The sequence below is a fragment of the Melanerpes formicivorus genome, unplaced genomic scaffold, assembly GCF_026170545.1.
Source record: "Melanerpes formicivorus ecotype bairdi unplaced genomic scaffold, bMelFor1.0.p_v2 SCAF_10, whole genome shotgun sequence".
Taxonomy (NCBI): domain Eukaryota; kingdom Metazoa; phylum Chordata; class Aves; order Piciformes; family Picidae; genus Melanerpes; species Melanerpes formicivorus.
This window is the reverse complement of record NW_027142362.1, coordinates 3,128,066-3,151,943: the sequence shown is the minus strand read 5'-3', so window position 1 is coordinate 3,151,943 and position 23,878 is coordinate 3,128,066. Positions and strand designations below refer to the sequence as shown.

The window sequence follows — 23,878 nt, the reverse complement described above, 5'->3', positions numbered from 1 at the left end:
CTTCTCCCAACACAGAGCTGTTGGAGCAAGTTCAGAGGAGGGCCACAGAGATGATCCAATGGCTTGGAACACCTCTGCTATGAGGATAGGTTGAGGGGGCTGGGGGTGTTCAGCCTGGAGAAGACTCCAGGTGGGACCTTAAAGCTGCCTTCTAATAGCTGAAGGGATCCTACAGGAAGGCTGCAGAGGGACTTTTCATCAGAATGTCTAGAGACAGGACAAGGGGGAATGGTTTGAAGCTGAGAGAGAGCAGGGTTAAACTGGAGCTTAGGAAGAAGTTCTTCAGTAGGAGCGTGGTGAGACTCTAGAATAGGCTGCCCAGGGAGGTCATGGGTGCCTCTTCTGTGGGATGTTCAAGGTTAGGCTGGATAAAGTCATGAGCAGCCAAGTCTAGTTGAGAGGTGTCCCTGTAAATGGCAAGGTGGTTGGAGCAGATGATCTCTAAGGTGGCTTCCAACTTAAGCCATTCCAAGATTCTGTGGTATCTGTAGGTCAAAGCTGATGCGATTTAAGGAAGAGTGGTTAGGTTTTCTGAACATATCCTTCAGAAAAGAGACAAAAAGAAAGGTTTTAGCTCATCAGCTGAAATATAGAAGGAATTGGAATTGGCAAGGCCTGGGTTTTATTTTATTGGAGCATACTTACTTATTCTCACTATGAAAAATTCATTGGATTTTTTTTTTCAAGTTTATCAAACTGCAGTGACAAATGATAAAAGGATTAGAGGGCATGACACATGAAGAAAGATTAAGAGAACTTAATGTATACAGCTTGAAAAAAACATAAGTAAGTGAAGGAGGATCTGATAATCTATAAATACTTTAAAGCTAAAAGGTGAGGAATTATTTAACGAGCAACAGCATGCAAAGGAACATTAGCTGTTAGGAAGAAAATGTTCACAAAGCAATGTGAAACTTCCAAATTGCATGCTAAGTTAATAACATTCTTCTTGAATATTCTGTGTTTTAAGAGTGTTAAAGGGAAATTGTTACCATTGAGAAGTAAATCAATACCACAGTTAGCAAGTGCACTTTAACTCTTCTCAGTCACAGACGCTGGAATTGAAGCTCAGTAGACTAATTGATGGGAGCAGTTATTTAAATGTAACCTTGCTCCTCTGGGGTGGTTGTATTTTAATGAGCAACCAAAAATCCATCCCAAGTCGTTAAGTGAACTTTAGACAGTCTAGTGGAATGAGGCTTTCCTTGCATCACACGATAGTTGTTTAAGTGTTTTCATTTATAATTCACTTTTTGTGTCATAGAACTGGTGAACTAAATGGACTGGTGTCTGGAACGCTAGAAATTGCTCCCTGAAAGGTAGATCTTTTTGAAAGCAATCCTGTTGTGGTGGTTTCATGGGGCAGACACAGCTTCATTTGCTTCTGAGTTGGTCTGGCAAAGTTAATGCTGGGGGAGGGGGGAGCTTCAACCCACCACACCTGTGTATCTCCACAAGTCAGTAATTTCTATGTTGAGAGTACCCAAAGCTAGACACCTGTAAATATTGACCCTGTACCTTTTGTGTGATGCCTAAAGGTGTAACTTATTCACTGGAACCAATCCCATTTACTTCCTTATCTTTTTTTTATTTATGTAATATTCCTCTTTTTCATTTGCAAGTGCTGAGGTGAAGGGGAGGGGTGGTGGAAAAAGCATTAAATAGGTATTTAATCCTCTGTTTCCCATGCTCGGCAACAAATTCATTGCTGCAAAGCCAAAATATCCTAGCTTACATTTCCCCTAGATTAACTCCAGCAAATTTAATCTCTCTATAAATACTACTGAGTAATTTAACTGTGGATTTGAACACTTTGCATTTTTGCCCCCCAAGAGCAACTTCACTGTCATTCGCTTTCTTGGTTTCTTTAAGCTAAGTGTCCAAGTTTGGGAAAACTCCTGAGAGTCAGTGTTGAGTTGCTGACTGTTTGGCCCTACCATTTTGTAGTCAGTGTTGCCTCTCCCAGTTTCATGGTTGCACCCTGACTGAAATGGAGAGCTGTAGCACTGGCTAAAGCCACGCACAGTAGACAGCTCCTGCAAGCTTTCTCATCAAGGTAACACTTTATATCCCATCATTAAAGATCTAACAAGCCATAATGTGAATTAGTTGATGCACTGGTGTTAGGATCCTTTGGAATTCTGACACACAATTATCAGGAGGGAGAACTTCCAGCCACCGAATGTGTCCCATGTCAAGGGTTGTGCAGCATTTCCTTAACATCTTCATCCTGTCCTGGCTGTATCCCCTGTGCATCAGTGATGGACCATGCTTGCACTCTGATTTGCATCTCTAAGTAAGGTTATTCTTACTGACTTTTGCAAGTCTGAGGGTGGCCAATGCTCTCTAGGGCATGTAAGAAAAATGTAATTTTGTGGCATTATCTCATAACAATGTCAACATTTAAACAGACAACTATGCATTAAAAAGAAGTCCGTGTAGTTTATTTTTTCTCCTCCCTAGCACGAGAGCTCCCAGAGTCGAAATGTGCTGGTTGGGTTGTGGTATACGAGGTCACTGTTTCTGTTTCCTGTCATGGTGGTGTATCAAAATGCTCACACACACAGCCTTGCTGGGTTCTGCTGCATGTTAGACATAACAGGCCATGCTTCTGGGAATTGTAACACACCCTCAAAGAGCTGAACTGTTTACAAATTATAAATACACAGACGCTTAGTTCAAAAACCCAAGAGCAGATTAACTCCCTTCACCTAAACTATCTGTCTTAAATGACAGTGCTTAATTGCCAGCTCCCCCCCTCTCTTCCCCCCTCTCCCCTCCCCAGATACCAGCATGGAGGACTGTAGAAGATAAGAGAGCTCTGTCCCTTTGGCACAAGCTGTTGAGTGGATGAATGCCTTCTCGGATTTGTGCCATCTTGGACATGGAGTTCAGACTGTGGTGTGTCAGCTCTGGGCTCTGTCAGGCTGTCTGAATAAGGATTGTTTTAAAATTACATCACTGAAACATCTTTTGCCTGCCAGTAAAAAGGTATAGGCAAGATGCATGCAGCTCAGTGTAGGCTGTCTGGTTGCTGACTTATTTGTTTAGTTTACTTGGTTTTTTTTCTTTTTGGACAATGGCTGTGGAGCTTCAAGAGCAGACAGTTACCCTGTTGACTGAGGGGATCATAGCAGCCCACTGGGAAGAGTGATGGAGTCTTCTTGCAGTCTTAAATTGTCTGGATAAAAGTATGCATCTCCTCCAAAACTTAAATTGCTACTACTTACAGATCAGGAGACTGATTCAAAATAGAGCCAGAGACAAAACGAAAGCAGCAACAGTTCCCTTTGGTGAGCCCACATAGCTCTCTTTGCCTATTGGGATGTAATAAGGAGGGATCAGATGACACAGTGGCTTTAAGCCAACTTATTTGGAAGCTTCCAATAAATGTTTAGTATCTTATATTGGGGGGGAAGAAATAGGGAGGAAAAAAAATCCCTAAGGAAGCAAAATGCAATGATTCTAATGTAGGAAGTTCGCTGTCAAAAATAGGTACCAAAAATATACAGAGTTTTATGAACCCAATTCAGAAGGACTCCAGCTGAACAAATTAAAGTCAAATTCATCCAGTAGCAAACAGCTGACATTTTCCATTTGAGTTAGATTCAGCATGTGGAAACCTTCCGTATGGATCTTATTTGTACGGGTGGATTACGATGAAAATTGCATTAATTTTCTCCCCAGTAAAGGTCAGTAATTGAAACATGAACCAAGAGTCTATTGTGTAAGATGCTCCATCCCCATACTTAGGAAAGGTCATTCAAGACAGTATCATCTCATTGTTTTCTTCCCTGGAAGTATAAATAATTTCATTAGTTTTCCCTTTCTGTCCCCCCCTCTCTCCAATACAACAATTGCAATGTATTATTTCAACATCTCCCGTTAAGTTTGCTGAAGAGAACGATGGTAAAGATTGGAAAAGACCTCATGGCACGCAGGGTATGGTCAGACTAAAAAGAAGCATGCACCTTCTCCACAAAATTAGGGGCAAGATCATGTCCTGAGTAAAAGCCCCACAGGATGTGTGTGTGTGTTTGTGGGTGCCCTGAAATTGCTGTTCCTTCTTCAGCTGGCTCTTGGTGGCTTCCTTCTCACTGCTTGCTTGTGATTCTGTGTACAAACCATGAACATGGTAGTGATGGAGAAACCTAAGGGACGGATTCTGCTGTTTTCCTCAGCTGTGTTTGGTGCAAAGCTGGAAGATGGGATGCTTCTAGGCACACACAGTCATCTGATCTTGCAGCCATCTTGACTGAAGTGTAATACAAATTTCCAGGTAGCACTTAAGACACAGTTTCAGCTTCTGGCAGTTTCCTCTAAGCTTATTATCAATGCATTCAACTTCTGGTTAAGATAGAGTGCAGGGCTTGCTGTGGTTGTGCTTTGCCTTTTGCTTGGGAGCCTCCTGTGCTCAAGGAACCAGAGGATAAACGGTCTGTTGTTACTTCTTCTTACACTTTAGCATTGTTTAGTACTGCTGTTATCCATAGGCATCCCATAAATTGACAGAGTCCTTGCCTTAGCCACCCATTCATAGGTTTAGGAGTGATGGGAGAAGAGTTGAAAGGAGGGACTTAAAGTCTAAGGTCCCCCTAGAATCTTTTCTCCAGGCTGATCAACCCCAGCTCCCTCAGCCTGTCCTCGCAGCAGAGGTGCTCCAGCCCTTGGATCATCTTTGTGGCCCTTCTCTGGACTCTCTCCAACAACTCTGTGCCCTTCTTATGCTGGGGGCACTACAATTTGATGCAGCTTTTTCTTGGGTTGTGCTTAGGAGACTTTTGCTAGTCCTCTGTGCACAGATGAGATGCATCTGATGTAAGCACAGAAAGTGTAAGCATTGCTGAACAAGGTGTGAAGTGGTCATCTTCTGCCTTTCAGCCAGCTCTCCCCCAGCCTTAGCTGTCAGATGATGTGCCATTGCTTTCAAAATGTGTCCTTTTACGGTCAGTGGTGCTGTCCTTCATTCAGTCTGCAGTAATTCTATTGGCTCTGGTGGAATTATTCCAGATTTCACACCTTTTTAACTGAGAGCATAAATTGACCTCTATGTGTTGCATTTCCTCTATTTGGTAATTATTTCAAGTACACTCAGATTCGCTACATTTCCACAGCCAGGCAGGCACATTTGCAGCGTGGTGTTAATAAACAAAAAGATCCTGTGATGCACACTTTCAGGACTGCATGAGGCAGTTCCTCAGAGTTTGGCAGCCATCCTCTCTGGGTACCCATCCTCCTGGCACTGCTGAGAAGCCCTCCTTGACAGGCAGCAGACTTTGTAGCACAGGGCAAAGACAGTGACTCAGCAAGGCAGATTGCTGGGTTTGTTTCAGCTGCCTTTGGCTCCCACCAAAGGCAGGATCCAGTTCAAGGTTGCTGTGGTGACTATTTTCAAAGCTCTGCCTGGAATTCATTTTAGCTACCAAGAGACTGTCTGTCACTCCGTGGCTACCACCTCCCACAAGAGCTTCATTCTGCTGCTAGACTGAAGCTGTTAGTGAAGTGTTCCCTGCAGACAATAGAGGCCAGTGGCTGTTGTTTATACCCAGCAAAATCATTTTGGTTTTAGAAGTGCTTCATCTCTGACTGTTTTGGCCTTGAGATGTAGTTTGGCACAGGTTTTGCTGGACACCGATAAGGTCAGAGTTCTGCAGTCTAGCACACAGCAAGTTGCAAGTTAAATCTAACTTTGGCCAAGTCTGCTTTTCTCTAAATAGCTACAGCATGTTTTATTAAAAAAAGAAAACAAAAAAGAAACCCCAAAGATCCCACAGCAAAACCCCACCAAAAGCCCCAGAATAATAGTGGAGCAAAAAGGCTGTGCATGCCTGAGCTCCTTGCCTTTCTACTCTCTGTCCATCAGGTCTTGTTTGCTGCTAAATACACTGGGAATTCGTATCTGGTCTGTGGGATAGGTTCTGGTAAACCATTGCCCTGATGTGCTTGTAGTGGCATGGTGAGAGCAGCAGTGGCATGATGAGAGCAGCAGTGGCATGATGAGAGCAGCAGTGGCATGATGAGAGCAGCAGTGGCATGATGAGACTACCGTGAAAAAGCTTACTCTGAAAGTTAGGCCAGCCCAGGGCAGCTATGCAGGCTGACTCTGAATTCCCAAAGCTATGCAAGACTTCCATTCCTGCCCTAGGTGCCTGTACCCTATTTTCTTCCTTCTTTTGTATGAATCTCTGCTTGGTTTTTCCTCCTCCCCTTTTTTCTCATCCTTGCCCCCAAGTGTTCCTCAGCTTTATATATTGAGTTTCCCTTGGCACGCCAAAAATCTGCTGATGAATACCACTTGTTTGAAAGTTGCATGCAAGATTTCTTTTTGTGCTGGAGTTTTACATGAAATCCAAGTGAGCAAGCATTTAGAACTTGCTTGTGGCTTCAAGCCTGAGTTTTGGTTTTTTTTTCAGTTGTGGGCATTTGATATTTGCAGGACACATCAGAAATGCATTTAGAGAGCAACGTTAAAAATTGTCTGTGTGTTTGGAGTTTTGCTTACTGGTTTGGATCCATCCAGAGGAAAACTATTTGATGGATGGATTGGAAAAAAAAGAGAAAGGGACCAGCTTTTTGTGAAGATGAAAGCTATTAATCCTTGAAACAAATGAGCACAAGCATCTAGAAGATCTCCACCATCCAAGTTTTCAATCCGCTAACAGATGCTTTGCTAGAGCAGAAGCAGTAACTGTGTTTGGTCTTTGGTGCAGAGCAGACAGTTGGTATTTCTTGCCTTCAGTCTCTTCCTCCATAGATCTTAAAATTTTCCCTTTCAAGCTCAGCTCTGACAATTGTAGCACAGCCACCATGAATCACCATGTTAATGCTGAGGATGTCCTCTCCTGACCTGCCCCATATTTCACACACTTGTAAACTCTTTGGCATTGGAAGTACCTCAATTTTGCCATCACTTGACAGTTACTTTTGCAACTGTCCCTGAATGTCTGGGAGCAGCTTAACATCTTAGGGAAGAGAGAGAAGATCACAGGGCTGTGTTAACCCTTTGAATGCATTTACAGTGTGGTAACTGTCACATATTGTAGTCACAGAACCATCTAGAAATACCTTCCATGCAGTATGGCAGAGATCTGGTGCCTTCATTTGCAAGCTGAAGTTGATGTACATTAGCTGGGCACAAAAGACCTCATTTCTGAATTTGCTAGGTGGTGTGGAGGGCTTTGTTTAGGTTTTCCTTCTCTTCCTCTGACATGCTTAATCTTCTATAAGACCCCTTTTTGTGGCTTTGTTCAGGCAATTGATGTAGAAACGGAGGTTTCTTAAATCTGGATCTGCACAGATTTGAAGTAACACACTGATTATATAATTAATTCTCAGCTGTAAGTTCATTTTGATGGAGTTAATTCTTTCCCAGAGGCTGAGGACTAGTTTTGGTCCACCCACAGTGCTGTAATCAGCTAAGAAAGAAGAAAAAGGCCTGGAAGGAATGGATGCTTCACAGTTGTTTTTAGGGGGTGGGGAGGAAATGCCAGAAACAGGCAGGTTATTTTATTTTCAATTCAAGCAAAAGCTTCTGAGCTGTGATTTTGAATGATGGGTGTCCAAATCCTCTTCTCAAGCAACATAATATAGTGAGCCCATAAAAAGTCAGAAATGAATGATACTTGAGGAGGATGGAGAAAAATTACCTGGGTTAGTGGGACCTTGCACAGATGGGAAGGGGTGTTCAGTAGAAGATAGATTTTGTTGTTGGTTTTTGCTCACACCTACCACAAATATGGTAACATTCACATACTGCTTTCTGTGTGACAGTTGCCTGTTTACTAATCAATACAGACTAGTGACTGTCACCTTGATGGACTATGAACTCTTCCTGCTTTCAGCAGTGTTTTGGGAGCTGCTGACTTCAGAAAGCATCAACAGCCCTCCAGAACATGAATAATTTGGAAAATCCTGCTTGCTGTGGTGCATTTGCCTGCTTCTCTCTTGCTTAACCAGTCATCTAGTGCTGGTGTAGGTGTTTAGACTGCAGGTTTTTGGAACAAAACAAGAACAACAAAAGATGTTGACAAATCTCCAGGGTTTCCCATAGGTTCTGCACACATTCCAGTGTACTGCAAGGGCAGTTGCTACCCTGCTTTGCTTTCTAACTGTTTTCACATGCAAGGCTTTCTAATCCCAGCCTCTCCTCTGCCCTTTCCTTGGCCAAGTATATTTTGAATTAGACATGGAAAGCACCTCTGTCTGGGGGCAATTGTAGCATGCATGCTAGGTAAGAATATGCCTGCCACTGGCATTATGTCCTAAGAGCTGGTAGTTTCTGCTTTCTTTTCTTGGTGGCTGCAGCAGAAGTTCTGTTGTGTTGGTTAAACTGCGTTATCACTACATCCCCAAGCTCAATCGAAGATGTGTAAATGAAGTCAGCATGATGCAGATAGAGCTGACAGATGATCTTCTTTGCAACTCTGGGTAGCAAGAGTAGGCTTGCCCCGGAATATAGCTTTATCTAAAGTGGTTTCTTTGCCCTTCTGTCTGAATTTGGACAGAGTGAAATTCCAGCCAGCTGGTTCTCCCCTGAAAGCTCCCCGACTTCTCCTTTCGAGCTTGGTGCAAACAGAGCCTGCTCTGGCTGAGGGACCATTGCACCATTCTAGTGAGTGAATAGTTAAACATAATCTAATCTTCATGTGTCATTTACATTTGAGCCTAACAAGGTTATAACTGGAGTTCTGTGAAAATGACTCTTGGTGCTATTTTCACATAAACTGACTATTTATTTATTTATTTTTCTCCTGGGGTTATTTCACACCCCAAGGCTTTCATTTTTTGTTGTTGTTGTTGTTGGTTGTTTTATTAATGTAAAAATACTCATTTTTTTCACACCCAAATGTGTGATGATTTAAAATGCTGCTTCTATTCATTGTGCACTCCCTCGGCGACCTAAAGGCGAATATTCAGATGTCTGGAGCTTGATAGCTCCGTGGTGGTTTAGGCTGGCTTCTTAAGCTCCAAAATTGCTGCGATGAGAAATGGGCACTAAGTAATCTCAAGGGGTTACAAGGGCTTTGCTCTCATGTCTGCCTCTTGGCATCCAAGGGTGGATCATATTTGTGTCCAGTTCTGGGCCCCTCAATTTAAGAAAGATATTGAGACACTTGAACGTGTCCAGAGAAGGGCAATGAGGCTGGGGAGAGGTCTCAAGCACAAGCCAAGCCCTATGAGGAGAGGCTGAGGGAGCTGGAGCTGTTTAGCCTGGAGAAGAGGAGGCTCAGGGGAGACCTTATTGCTCTCTACAACTACCGGAAGGGAGGTTGTAGCCAGGCAGGGGTTGGTCTCCTCTCCCAGGAAACCAGCACCAGAACAAGAGGACACAGTCTCAAGATGTGTCAGGGGAAGTTTAGGCTGGAGGTGAGGAGAAAGTTCTTCCCAGCAAGAGTAATTTGCCATTGGAATGTGCTGCCCAGGGAGGTGGTGGAGTCACTGTTCCTGGAGGTGTTCAAGAGGGGATTGGATGTGGCACTTGAAGTCATGGTTTAGTAGTCAGGAGGTGTTGGGTGACAGGTTGGACTTGATGATCTCTGAGGTCTTTTCCAACCTTATTGATTCTATGATTCGATGTGATGTAGTTTGCTGCCCTGTCTTGGCCAACAGTAGAGCCAAGAGCCTGTAGCAATGAGTGTTCACCTCTCTGGCCCAGTGTGAGTTCAAGTAGCCTCTGATCCTCTCTCCTGCATGGGGAACTAATCTGGGTTCACATCCCAAAAGCAGAACTGCAGCAGCCTTGATCTGGGTGGCTCTGGCCCTTGCTTACATCTACCCACTCTTCCCCCTGCACAAGCCACTGAGGACCACAGAGAACATGGTTGCAACGTGTGTTTGACCAACATTTCCCTCCTCTGGGCACTGAGTGGTTAAAGCACAACTTAAAATGGCTTTGGGGTTTTTTTTGTGTTGGTGGTTTTTTTTTCTTTCTAAATTGGGCTGATTTTGGAGAGTCTAAATGTGATGTAAAAATCAGTGTCCAGGGCTCTGTGTTTTGTAATAAGTGAATGTTTTGCTGATTTCTTGCTAGAATATCTGCAACCACACCAATTTGCATGCCTGGATGTGTGTTAGATTGCTGGCAAAGAAATGCTGAATGCTGATAATTGTATACTGATTTTCAAGGCTGATTTAAGTCATTTTGATTTTTTTTTTTCCCTCCTTAATTCATTCTGTGCTTCCTTTTTATTTCTGCACATGTGTAGTAATGTCCTGTAATGTTGTTGCCTAAAATAAGCAGTAAGAAATGAAGTTGAGATGGCTGCTGTAAAAGGAAAATTACATTTCCCCCCCCCTTTTTTTTTTCTTCCTCAGTGAAAGAATAGATCTCTGTGTACAGATTGTTAAAAAAACCACACAACTAAATGTTGCATTCACTCTCGAGCTGCTAATTTATATACAGAAAACAACATGACTGCTGGAGCCTGCAAAGCGCAGAAAAGTGCTGCTCAGAAGTTCTGCACAAGAATGTTGTTGTTCTTGCAAAGCACTGAGCAGCCAGCACTCCCCACAAGTCAGCTGGACTCGGGGGTCCTCAGCATTCCTTCTGGTTTGGCCTAGGTTGAAAGGGACTTTAGAGATCATCTACTCCCTCCCTGCCACGGGCAGGGATGCCTCTCCACTAGGCTCAGCTGTTCAAGGCTTCATCCAGCCTGGCTTTGAACACCCCCAGGGTGGAGGCAGCAACAACCTCCCTGGGCAGCCTATTCCAGCATCTCACCACCCTTGTACTGAAGGACTTCTTCCTAAGATTGATTCTAACTCTACTCCTCCTCAGCTTCAAACCCATTCCCCCTTGTCCTGTCTCTAGACACTCTGATGAAAAGTCCCTCTGCAGCCTTCTTGTAGGATCCTTTCAGCTACTGGAAGGCAGCCCTAAGGTCCCCCCCTGGAGTCTTCTCTTCAGGCTGAAAACCCCCAGCTCCCTCAGCCTATCCTCACAGCAGAGCTGCTCCAACCCTTGGATCATCTTTGTGGCCTTCCCTGGACTCACTCCAACAGCTCTGTGTCCTTCTTATACTGGGGACACCAGAACTGGACACAGAATTGGAGTTGAGGTCTCAGCAGAGCAGAGTAAAGGGAGAGAATCCCCTCTCTTGCCCTGCTGCCAACACTCTCGATGCAGCCTAGGATACGATTTACCTTCTGGGCTGCATGAGCACCCTGCTGGCTGATGCTGAGCTCAGTTCTTCACTGAAAACCCAGCCTGAGACCCTGCACTCTGTGTTAGATGATGTTGAAACCTCTACCCAGGTGCTCAGGACAGGAAGAAATGGCAGGGGATTATGTTATCATGTTAATTGCCTGTAGTAAGGTCACAGTGGGTCTTGACTCTGTCCTTCACTGATATGCTTGAGTTCATGGATCCAGCAGCAGCATTGGGAATCCTGGTTTCTTCATGTTACCAAATAATGTACAGAGTGGTTTGGTTTTCTTTTTGTTTTGTCAGGAGTCTGAGAAAAAGGGGTTAATTGACAGAATCCACATGGTCCAGGAGATCATCATAGCTGTTCAAACCATCTTAGAAGAAACAGCATCATTTGGGGAGAGGATTAAAAAGTAAGCAAGTTTTTATTACCATTTTTTCCCTTTCTTCTTGCCTGACCATGTTTTGCAATGAAGCAAAGCCAGGAGAATTAACATGGAGGGAATTTCTTGCTCTGAAAATGACTGCAAGGTGCAGCAGGAAAGCCTGGCCAGTCCTACCACCATTCCTTCCTACACAATCTTTTACTCTAAAAGTCTTTCCAAAGCAGAGAGAAGAGGAGAAGGCAGATACTCTGCTGAGGTAGCTCTCACATTCACCCAGATTTCTAGTAGGCCTGTGATGGGGTAAAGAATAATGATGCCACCAAGAGACAGGATTGCTTGAAGATGTGGGCACAGAAGTAACAAGCTGCTTTAACATTTCCTTCATGGAATGTAGGTAGGAATTAATGGCTGGTGTTGCTTTTCCCATGCCCTCCCTGCCCTAGCCTGGTTACAGGGGTTACCAGTCTCTTCTTTCCCTGCCCAGTGTTTTGATGCTCATGTCTCTTGATCATTTGGAGCTGTTTCGTGGTGGTGCCACAAGGAAGCCCCAAGGGGGTTTTTTGGGTCTTGTCGCAAGAGGAGGCAGATAGGATAGTCCTGACCTTGTGAGAGAGGGAGGTGAAAAGCCTATAAAAAACCCTCACACACAAACACACACAAGCTTGTATAACCCAATCTTGATTGGAGCTTAATTGACCCCCATTGTTTTCTGTTTTGAACACAAAGTGATGGTTTGTGATCAAGGCGCTGCGCGGAGGAGCTGGCTTCAAGCTAAAAATACAGCAAACGCCTGTGCTGTGGTTCCACGCCCGACACCCCAGCTGGGGTGGAAGTGGCCCAAAGATGTATTCCAGTCCATGAACAAGGCACTGTTCTGCCCCAGCTGCGTGGCAGGAAGACTCGAGAGTGCTTAAACCCCATTAATCCTCGTATTCATTTTGGTAACAATGATCTTAAAGAAGACCTTGGGTGCTGCTGCGGCTGCCCGATGTAACTCCGGAGGAATTCCATTGTAACTCCACAGTAATGTGCCATTAAAAAATTGCCACCAAAGTTTCTCTGTAAGTGACAGCCTAAATTGTGCTGCAGTTTCCGTCTGTCACTCCAGTTGTACAATCACAGGGAGCTTTAGGAGTTTAACTGAATTGAGCTGTTTTGCCAGGGGTTTTTTTTGGTTGTTATTTTTTTTCTCTCTGACTTTAACTGAAGCTGCATTGATTGATAATGATGGATCCTCTCCCACCTATCTTCACTTAATATTTAATACATCTATTGAAGCCTAAAAGTAATTCTTTTGGCATCCTATTATCTGTCAAGGGAAGTTCGTCCTGTTTTATAGCCTGATAAGTGGTCCAACTTGCTTCTCTCATCTTCCTACTCCCCATCATCATGATGTGATGAAGGTAGCAGGTAGGATTTTGTATGAAACAGAGATGCTCAGATCTGTACATCCACCTATGAGCTAATTTGCATTCAGGTAGCACAGGTATCTCAGTGGTTGGTGTGTGCTATAGAGCTGTGCGTTACAAGGGCATGGGGGGACCGAGCAACATCAGAGGTGTGCTAGCAATAGCTGCTCTCCTCAAGTCCATCGTGGGCTTACAGGTGAGTGGTCTGAGTGAAAGAAAGTCCTGGATTCTGCAGCAGTGCTGCCAAAGTCTGACTCACTGTGGTGACTGAGCCTCTTGAGAGAGTTCTGTCCTTGGGAGGTTGGTGGTGGTGCAGAAGCTTGGACTGATGCTGACCCAAGCAGCAACCACAGCTTACTGAAGATAGCCTTCTGTATACAAAGTAGTAAGGAATTGTTGCAAATGTAATGGCATAACAGCAAATATATCAATAAGGAGAAGATCCTATAGGATATTAATCCCTAATAGTATACAGAGCAATGGCTTTAACTGCTCTTTCACTGTTCAGCAGCAGTCATAATTAATCCATTCCAAGTTACTGAGAGGGCTGAGTCTGGCTACCTGCCCCATTTCAGGCATGCACTGACACACATTCCCTGCCATCTCCACGGTGACCCAGTGGAGCCAGCTCAGCTGGCTTGCACCTGCGGTTTGGCCTTGTCTCCAGATCAGATAATCTGCCCACGAGTAACAGAAAGCTGCCTGGTGAGCAGAGATGTGTAACAAGTGTGACATGTATAAGACAAAACAAACCCAACTTGCTACATGCTTAACAACTTGCCTGGGCTCCCCGGAGACTACCTTCTCTTTCCTTATCATGATACCTTCCTTTTGGATAACTCCCTTAGTCTATTACAGCATCCAGATGCAGGAATTTGCTTCTCAGCCCTCCAAAGGTGCAATACACAGTGCATTTGAGTGCAGCAGCACTGCAGAGAGGTCATTATTATGGGATAACAAAGTACAGGCAGTGTCCAAAAGCAGACACATTGAGAGGGGATTACTGTTTCTCTTTACAGCACATTCAACTGGACGGTGCCTTTCCTCTCTGTCCTGGCCTGCCTGGTCCTGGTAGCAGCAACAGTCATTTTGTATTTTATACCACTGAGGTACATTGTTTTAATCTGGGGTAAGTACTCCACTGTGTCTCGTTTGCATGCAATAAATACAATATATGTCTACAGGATGAAAGCAAACAAGCTTTAAATGACCTGTTCCATAGCCAATTCCAGTGCTGTTGCTTGAAGGTGAATAAATATGCTGTGAGGTTTCTTAAATTACCATTTCTCCCTCCCCTGGGCGATCTGATGGTCTGCTTTTCTTAGGGGTCTTTGTAAGTTTCCAACAGCACCACAAGAAGAGCATTAGCCTAGATAAGCTACTTTCAAAATTATTATTATTATTCTGTAGGAGACTAATTAGCTTCCTGGTTCTGGAGCCCCCTATGTAGAAAATAGCAAAGAATGGATAAGATGTGTTTGAAGAGCTGGACCATGAAGGCCTGGACCCCTGGAACGTTTTGGATCTTAACTCTCCTGCAATCAGGAGGAGCAGTGTGCCCAGTGGTCCATCAGGAGGCACTGAGCAGCTCTGGAGGAGCTTTTACAAAGGAAAACTCTCCTGCTGGTGTTATGAAGAAGATGGTCTTTCACAAAAGGAAACTGAAGTTTTCTAGTTGCTGAAGACTTTCTTCATCTCAGAATGCTCTTCCCTCTTCTTTAGGGAGATAGTTTCTGTCTCAGCCTTGTGGTACAAAGGCTGAGAACATTGTGCACTCAACCACTGAAGCTCAGCCCTGGTGTGGCCCTGGGCTGCAGGGACCCCCACATCACCTGTCCAAGGCTGAGCCATCTGCTCCTGTCTTGGCTCTCCTGAATGCAGCAAAGGGAAGGAAGAAGGAGGTAGCAGTACAGAAAAGCCACTCTTGGGCATAAAAATAGATGAAGTAAAGGATTAAATGAAAAAAAGAAAGGGCAAAAGGGAAGGAGAGAAATGGCTAGGAGTAAAAAGTTCAGTAACAAAATATTGCTGTTCTTGTATGGAAGACATGGTGAGTACATGAAAACTATACATCCATTCAACATCATCTAGACTGACAGGGCCTTCAAATATGATACATGTTAAACAACTACCCTGTGGCAAGGCCTCAAAAGACCTTATGGTATTTTCTGTTTTTTGAAAATCAGGTACACAGAAAACAGTGTTGGCATTTTGCTACGAGTGTACAGCTTAAAAGCTGCATCTCAGATGTGAAGGCAGCTACATTTCAGAGAGAGGAAAAGGCTGGAGCAGCCATCACATCTGAAATCATTTCCAGGGAAACTACTATGAGATTTTTGGACAGGGGCATGATGGAATTGAATGCTGTGCTATGATCCTTGGAGGCAACCAACATGTGAACTGTTTTGCTATCCTTTAAATCAGATCAGCTGATTATTTTCCTTTTTGCTCCTTTTACCTAATGATCCTCTGCTCTTCTACCACACCTTTGCATAGCCACACTGCTGGTTGCTGTTTCTCAGTGGGGGGATGGTGGCAGTTGGGTGTAAGTGACTGCATTGGCACAAGGGCAGAGCTTGGAGGGGTGCTCAGGTCTCTTGCTTTCCGGGCAATGGTGCTGGCTAAGTGCTGCTTATCACTCCCTTTCCTCAAAGGGAGGAGAAGACCTCCACAGTGATATGAATACTACACTCCCATGGATCTTTTGTTGAGACTATGGACTAGCACTGACAGCTGAAGCATAACTCAGTCCATGGAGATGAGGAATGCTGTTGCTGCAGTTAATAAGCCAAATTATTCACTCTAAGATCAAAATAAAGTAAACCTTGTGATAAATTTGTACAGCTTCCCACAGCATCATAATATGACCAGCTTGTCAAATCTGGCTCTGCAGAGATGATAAGCCATGAGACATGATGGGGAAGGGAAGCTTTCATTTTCAGAAGAAATGGAAGGGAAGAAACCTTTATCCTGCCCAATTATTTTCAGAGCCCTCCAGTTCCTTGGGCAAGAGGAGGCAGAATGCCTTTGGTCACACAGGATAGCAGATTTAACAGCAGTTCCAGCTGCAGATTTGTGTGTTCTCCCCACATTGTCTCCCAGAATGAATGCAAGCAGCAATCTTTTTTGCCACCTTGTTGATGACAGATGATCCCCAAAGTAGACAAATACCTTTATAAACCACCTTCTCCACTTCCTCTGGGAGGCTCTCGTGAAGGATTCCACATGACAGGGAACATGTGCATGGCTTTAGGTCTGAGGCACTGTTTTCACACTAATTTTTACTTGTGAATTCCTCTTCCCTTTTTTTTACCTTGCCTGAACAGTTTAGGACAGAGGGAATAGGAAAGGGTTGCATGATGTTGTTGTGATTTTTTTTTCCTAGGCATAAATAAATTCACTAAGAAGCTTAGAAATCCCTATGCCATCGACAATAATGAGCTACTAGATTTCCTCTCCAGGGTACCATCTGATGTTCAAAAGGTAGGTAATGAGTGGCCACTGCCAACAGTGGCAAGCAGGCAGCTCTGAGAGCTGCTGGGTGCCCTGCTTGGGGAGTACAATGCCAGTGCGCTTTTGAGTAACTAAGATAAGGAATTAAGGAAAAGCCACAAAGGGAGGAGGAGAAGGGTGTTAGGAGAGGTGGGAGCCAAATTCCTTTGTCAGAAGGATAAAATGATTGCAGAAAAATTATCCTGAAAAGGACTGACTTAAAAATGATCTGGAAAATCACCCAGCATAGTTACTGGGCTACGATATCTGTCACCTTTCTGCTCTGGTATTTATATGGAGGGAAGAGAAAAATAGTTTCTTTGATAGAGATAACCATCCAAAAGGATTTCCTGAGTTCTTCCTTTTCTCAAGATGGAAGGGTGGGGATATTACTCCTGTGAATTTGTGCTTGCTCTGTGTTTTGTTTTGTTTTGTTTTTAAACCAGCTGTCCCTCAAAATTCTTTCTTGCCACCCACCTTGAGCTCCAGGCCTGCTTTGGACAGTGCTCTGCTCGTTTTTTTCTGAAACAAAGCCTTGACCTGTGTATAAAATACTCTTTGGTTGATCAGACCAATCTTCTACCATTAATGGCAATGGAACTTTTAATCTAACCAGAATCTATCCTCCCTCATCTTCAGTTAAGTCTCATCTCTTCTCCTGTTGCTTTTTACCACCAACACTGTCTTCAGTAATTTTGCCTATCTTCCTGGAAATTTTTTGTGCAAGTCCTTTAGAGTGTCAAGATCTGTTTATTTCTGTTGGAGGAAGGAAAACAGTCTTGCTGGGTAACGAAGCCACACACAATAAAGGATTCTTTCTTTTGTTTTAATCAACTGGAATCTGTGTCCTCAGGCCCTGATCCCCATGCCCTGGATCCCACTGGCATTGTACCTTCCCCTGTGCATTGTGGCACTTCCACAGTGAGGTGCTGCTCACTGCAGAGGAGGTGATCACAATCTCGCCCAGAGTGATTTCACTCTGTTGGAGACAGAAAAATAATTGCCCACATGCAGTGTTGAGGCATCTGGCAGAAACAAGGTTGGAAAAGGCTTCTGGTGACCTTGATCTCAAGAGGCCACCAGATTGGTTAGTGGCAGCACTAATAACTTGAGAGAAATCTTGCCATAGACTGGTGGGAGGAAAGATGCCAAACAGAAATGATCATAGGGAGATTAAACTTTTGTCACTGCTCCTGCAGAGCGTGCTGGATTTGCAGTGATGGTTTGCATATGCCCTTTTAGTGTTTAGGTTTGAAGATAAGCAGCTTTTCTATTTATACTTTATTTAACATTTACATTTATAACGTTTCCTTAAGTGGTTTCTATCATTTTGGGATGCTTTGAGCTCTCCAAGGAAAATGATAACTGCTTTCTATAGGAGGAATTCTAAAAGTTTCTACGATGGGACAGACTTTTGCAGTCTTCTGCTAGCACTAAAAATAGTGACCCTGTGTGACAGCCACATGCTCCAGAGAAAAGTCACCCGTGGCAGCTCCAAAGCCTCTCTGTGTTGTTTTATGTGCTCTCAGTGCATTATCATTTCACTGTGGTACTGCAGTGAATTAGAAATTAACCTCTGTCTGTACATTAGACATTTACAACCCACACGTCTTGGACAAAAGGCAGAGGAGTGAAAAAGTTGCCCCAATGACTTCGATAGGAAGACGTTTCTCTAGCACAGCAGACAGTTTGGAGGTTACGCCATCCTTGTCGGCTTAACCATTCTATTGCATCTAAAACTGCTTTGAAAGGTGGAGGCAGCTTTGTCTGGGTTGCTATTTGGGAAAATCCTTTCCTGAAACAATCCAATATGTCAGCATCCCAAGGTCTGTGTACACTTTTGACAACTCTCATCTCCCTGTGTATTGGGATCCACTTGAACCGAAGCTCTTGAGAGACGTTTGTTAAACTTACAGGCTAATGCCAGAAAGATCAGAAAAACAGCTCCCACCCCAGAACAAACTCAAAAGATGTAGCCTGCATTGCTGAAATCAGGTAGAGCCCCATGTCCCTCATTAGAAAAATCTGCTTTTAATATTTTCGTTTCAAGAAATGATGCATGACTTCTCAAATCCTTCCTGCAATTAATCCCCTGTGTTCCTGTGTTTAGAAAATGATTCATTACTTTTGAACCTTCCTTAGTTTCCCTTGGTCTGTCCTTGGGGAGCCATTAGCACACACTGTAGTGAGCTAGAGTTACCTAACTGCAAACGTCATGTCTGTTTGTTTTTACAGGTGCAGCACACTGAATTGAAACCATACAGCAGCTCCAGCCCCATTAGGAGGAAGCGGAGCGCCCTATAGGATGCAGCAGGATTTCGGCATGCAGCATCTCCCTCCATACCCCCTACACGTGCACATCAGCTTCTGCCCTCCCCTTCTTGCTTCAGAACAACACTATAGTTACTGCCACAGACTTTTCCATCTTGAAGAGTCAGTGGGTTTTTTGATAAATACTTATCTTGGGTTGTCCTTTTGGGGATGTCCTTTTTGGGTTGTCCTTTTTGGGATGTCCTTTTTGGGTTGTCCTTTTTGGGATGTCCTTTTGGGGATGTCCTTTTTGGGATGTCCTTTTGGGGATGTCCTTTTGGGATTTCCTTTTTGGGATGTCCTTTTTGGGTTCTCTTTTGCCACAGAGTTGTGACCCAAAAGGAAAAAGAGCAAGGTGGGATGTATGAGCTCAGTTTATGGGGTGAGGAGGAGAATGGAAGAGGGTGGTGCAGCTGCACCTTTTTTCCTTCCCTTCGATTGCAGAGGCCAGGCTGGATGTGGCAGCGCTCCCTGTTTTATGTAGGAAGAGATAATTCCGCTTAGTGCAGCAGATCAGCTGAGCTGATGTGAAGAGATGCTCTGAACCAGTTTTTAACATATCCAACAGATTTACATTAAGATATGAGAGCTATTCTTTCCTGAGTTAAATCACTGTGCCTGGGAAGGTTTAAGCTCTGAATTAACGAGGCTTTGATACCCATCTTCTGTTCAAGCAGTGTACATTTTAAAAAGTTTTTTATCATAATTAGCAGAAAGAGCTGGGAGCTCCAACAGTATCTCAGTATTTCATCCAGCACTTCTGAATTTCTCTTTTTCCTTTTAGTTTTTTTATTCTTTTCCCTTCCTTTTCCTTTTTTTTTTTTTTTTTAAAGCCCACCCTGTGGTTAACTCTTTGGCTACCGGAATCATCAAAGATCCATTGCTGGCAATGGATGCCTGAGAACCTTCTGCCATGAAAGGATTAAGAGATTGTAGAAAAGCCTAACTCACTGACCTGAAAAGACTCTGTTGACTTGCCTTTTATAATTCCATCTCATCAGATATTTTCAGCATAGCTGTTGTTTCCTGTCTAAAGCCAGAGGGGTCAACACTACAGATCCAAGAGAGGAAAAAAAACAACACCCAAACACATAATAGCCTTAAAGAAACAAGTGCTTGTGCACAGAGCAAGGTGCCCAAAGATGTGGTTGTGCAACAATGTGGAGGCTTTGGTCCACCACTGATGTCTTGGAGGCTTTCCTGGTGGTTCACAAGGAGAAGATCATAAAATGAAGTCATATAGGAGCTGAGCAATGAAGAGACAGAAGAAAGGAGCCCCGTTTGCTGTTCTAAGGAGAACATAATTTGTTGCTTGCTTACTGGTCTTTGAGCTAATGCACTGTTGCTTTACATAATTCAGACAACCAACATTATTCATATTTTGGGGGGGAACTGAAAGAGAATCATGTGTAAACCTGCTTCATTGTGGGGAGAGTGTGACTCTTGGTCCCTTAGGTGCTGCAGGCTTTTGTGGGAGTGACTTGCCATCCCCACAAGTCATTGGTAGCATGAGAGCTGGAGCTGCTTCACGTGATTCCCTGGCAGGAATTGCCACCAAGCATCCTCTGGGGTAGTTCTCAGTGCAAACAAGCCCCCGAGAGACAGGTTTCTCTCTGACAAAAAGACAACTTTGGGAATCATATAATTAAAGGTATGATGCATAAACCCAGGCTCATGGATCGGTGATCCACATGGAATTGTGCCCTGAGGTTCAATGATGCAACTTTGTGGGCCTGCTGCTTGAATCTGAAGCAGGCAGGCTAACACCAGAGTGGCTTGCAGTGGATTATGAGCTAGATTCAGTGATTATTATTAGGTTTTTTTATCAGGAAGTTTATTTTTCAAAGTAACAAGCCCCACTGTGCCTTGGAATAAGGAGAGGCACATCTCCATAGACTTGATTGGATAGAGAATGTATTTTGTTTATGCAAAGCTGTGTGTAGCTGCAAATGGAAAGATAGAAAAAAGAGATTATCCTGGTTTTAAAAGCCACCAAAATGCCTCTTTGTGTGCGTGTGTGCTTGCACAGCCCTGCGTGTGCAGAGCTGGCTACATGTATAATGTATTTATAGGTGAGCCTGGGGAGGGGGAAATGGGGGAATACACAGATCTGAAAATAGGGGAACAGACAGATTTGAAAACCTTGACAATATTCCTGCAAAATGCCAAAGATTCTAAAGCTTATCATCTGGGCTCTGTTCTTCTTCATTTTGTATCCTTCCCGGCACGTCTCTCTGGCTGAGCCAGATCTCTGCATGATTTGATTTGCTTCAAGCTAATGAAGCTGCTTGGAGAGAGCCTTGTAGAAATTACAAAATCTCCAGTAAATCTCCTCCTTCCACATACAATAGATGTCCGTGGACCCCTTTTGTCAAACCAGTTTCTCAATCTTCTGTGTAAACAATGCCTCATTGTCTCACTTCAAAGGATCATCTGGTTTATCACACTGTAGTCTTGTCGCTTTGGAAGGACCCAAGTCAGACATATGCAAGCAGGCATGTGAGGTCTGATTGCTGAGTTGAGTGCAAACATTCAACTGCAGGGACAGAACTGTTTATTTATTCAGAAGTTGGGACTGATACTTTAAGAGTGTTTTTGTTTGTTTGTGTTTGTCTTGTTTTGTTTTCCACGTGGAACTGATTTCTGTTCAAGGGACAGGGTGATTTTTTTGGTTGGTTTAGTTTTTTGGTTTGCTTTAGTCGTTTGGGTTTATTTTATTTTATCAGTGTAGATAATGTTGGATTTCAAAATAAGTTGTATCAGATTGTTATGCTGGAGACATAGCAAATGAAAGGGGTTTGGATGATCCAGTACCTATATATGTTGTAATGAGCTCTTTGTTTTGATAAATGCTCTTCAAAATGCAATAAACATTTGAGGTTAAGCTGATGCTTTCAATTTATCTGCCTTGGGAGATATATTTCCTATCCTTTGCAAAATTGACTGTGCTACAATGCTTGGTCTCTGAACAGGTAAGCAAGCACGGTGCTTGGCAGTGCAGTGTAACAACCAACACTGAAAGTTACTTGAAATGGAGACTGTGCTGCAGCAGGAGATGAGGTAAAGCCTTGCTCCACCTGCTACAACTCTTTAGTGGGATTTCCTAGGCCCTGCCTAAAGGAGGGAGGTTTATGTGCATTTACTGCACACTCCAGCAATCAAACCCTTCACTCAGACATTGGAGTTTTCAAAGCAGGAATATTGGTTGATGCACATCTCCCTGATGGTTTGCCCATGCAAATTACCAAGTTTTATACTTCTGATCTCAGTGCAGAGCACGGAAATGCTAAACTGACCCTTTTGATTTAAATCAGTCATTTCAATGCAACATTGTGAAGTTGGAAGTATCTAAGACCAGAAAGCATTTAGAAATTGAAATCTAACTATGGGACTTTTAGATGACTGTGGGTTCTGAAAGCATGGAGATAGCAGAATGTGACTAAACATGTCCATGAACTGTACAGTGTGTAAATAACTGGATGTGACATACGTGCAAATGCAACGCGTACTCCTGTTTGCCCAAACATAAGCTGCTGCTGAAGGTTGGTTTCCTGAATAATCATGAACAGGACTGAGGACTCTGCTCTCCTATGGATCACTGTCAGTAGAACTCAGTCACCAAGATGCATCTTGTGGAAAGCAAGCAAACAACTGAATAAAGCAAAGTCAGTGGAAATGTCAAGCACCTTTCCCTTTTTTCCGCTTGAATAGCTCTGATCTGAACCTTCAGCTGTAGCCATTCCTCCCTCTGCTTCCCCCTTGGTGCTCTCCCTAGCCACCCACAAAGAAGTGGAGAGCTCAGGCTCTGTCCTGCAGGTCTGGGGCTCCCACCAGAGGGCACTGCCCAGCAGACCGGCACCCTGCACCCCTTTTGCCTGGGAAAGGGAAGGTGTTCCCTAGAAATCAGACTGGCTACTGGTTAAGAGTACTAACAGCTCCCTGGACTAGGCAGTCCTGCTAGAAAGCTGAGATTGCCCTTTAATTTCCTGTGTTCTACACGGGGCTACAATTTGCTTTATTTTTTGTTTTGTTTTAATTTGGAGGACCTGATCCTGCAGGCATTACCACAAAGTGGAACCAGAGGTATTATCCCATCAGACTGGTAGGTTCACACCAGGAAAGAATTTGGTGGCTCTGATGTGTTAAGAAAAAAACTTGACAAAATCCATTCTAATCAAACCTTAACTTTTAGTTTCCCCATCCTTTAAACTAAGCCAGCAGACTGTTTGGGAAATGTTAGCTTTGACTGTGGAGACTGTGGCAAGTGTTAGAAGTGAATCCTGACTTAATATTGTGTGTGTGCTTTATCTGTAAAGCTACACGTGTCAGGGCCCTGGTGCCTCTACCCCTTCAAATCACACAGGGACACGATAAGAGTATCTGCTCTTTAGCATCCTTAAAGTTAGCAACTCAGAAGGAAGCTGAGATACTACAAATGATTGTTAATCTGCTGTGGTGCAGATGGAGTGTTTTAATCATTCTCAAATTGGGGTAAGTTAAGCCAGGTGAAATTCCATCATTTTGGGACAAAGCATCTGCCTGACACTTTATCATTGGGAAGACCCTCAGCAGCCACAGTAATTATATAGTTCAAAGAACCTGGGAGCAAAGGATATGTTTATGATTAATGTAAATATTCACAAGCATTTAGGAATGAGGTTGGAGTGAGAAAGCAGCCTCCTGAGATTATAGCATTTTCAATCTACTTTTCTCTGCCATGCTTTGACTTGAAGCAGTGCAGCATTTCAAGAGAATTCAGAAGGTGGTTTGGTTTTGAATCAAAGAGGTGCTCTTCTGACATGAATCATGAATCTGAGCAGGGGGAAGCAGGAGGTGGCATTCAGGTCTCGGTGTGTTTGCAGCAGCAGCAGCAGCAGCAACACCTGGGCGGGCAGGAGTTCAAGTTCTCAGCATGGCTTTAACCCGAGGGCTGGTGATTCTTGTTAAATTTTACGTGGAGGAACGTTGCCAGCCGGTTCCTGCGCCTGGGATTGAACACCTGCAATTTCCCTCTTGGCTGAACAAGGTGATGTGTCTCTTACAGGAGAAGAAAGAAAGAGCTGGAACACATGCTGGTGTAAACTTCGTTTGTACCGCTGTGTCCTGGTGCAACCAGCGTTCTGACTTCTGGAGCA

General features: G+C 43.8%; 1 protein-coding gene across 3 annotated transcripts in view; it reads left to right on the top strand.

The window, feature by feature from the left end:
• Positions 1-22,408, top strand: part of MCTP2 (multiple C2 and transmembrane domain containing 2) — a 139,796-nt gene extending 117,388 nt beyond the window's left edge. For all 3 annotated transcript variants that reach the window (XM_068143357.1, XM_068143358.1, XM_068143359.1), the window contains 4 exons: positions 11,450-11,559; positions 13,961-14,070; positions 16,327-16,424; positions 18,669-22,408. In XM_068143357.1, coding sequence (XP_067999458.1) covers positions 11,450-11,559; positions 13,961-14,070; positions 16,327-16,424; positions 18,669-18,737 — 387 coding nt within the window. In that variant the 3' untranslated portion in view covers positions 18,738-22,408. The remainder of the gene's footprint in view (positions 1-11,449; positions 11,560-13,960; positions 14,071-16,326; positions 16,425-18,668) is intronic.
• Positions 22,409-23,878: the final 1,470 nt, after the last annotated feature.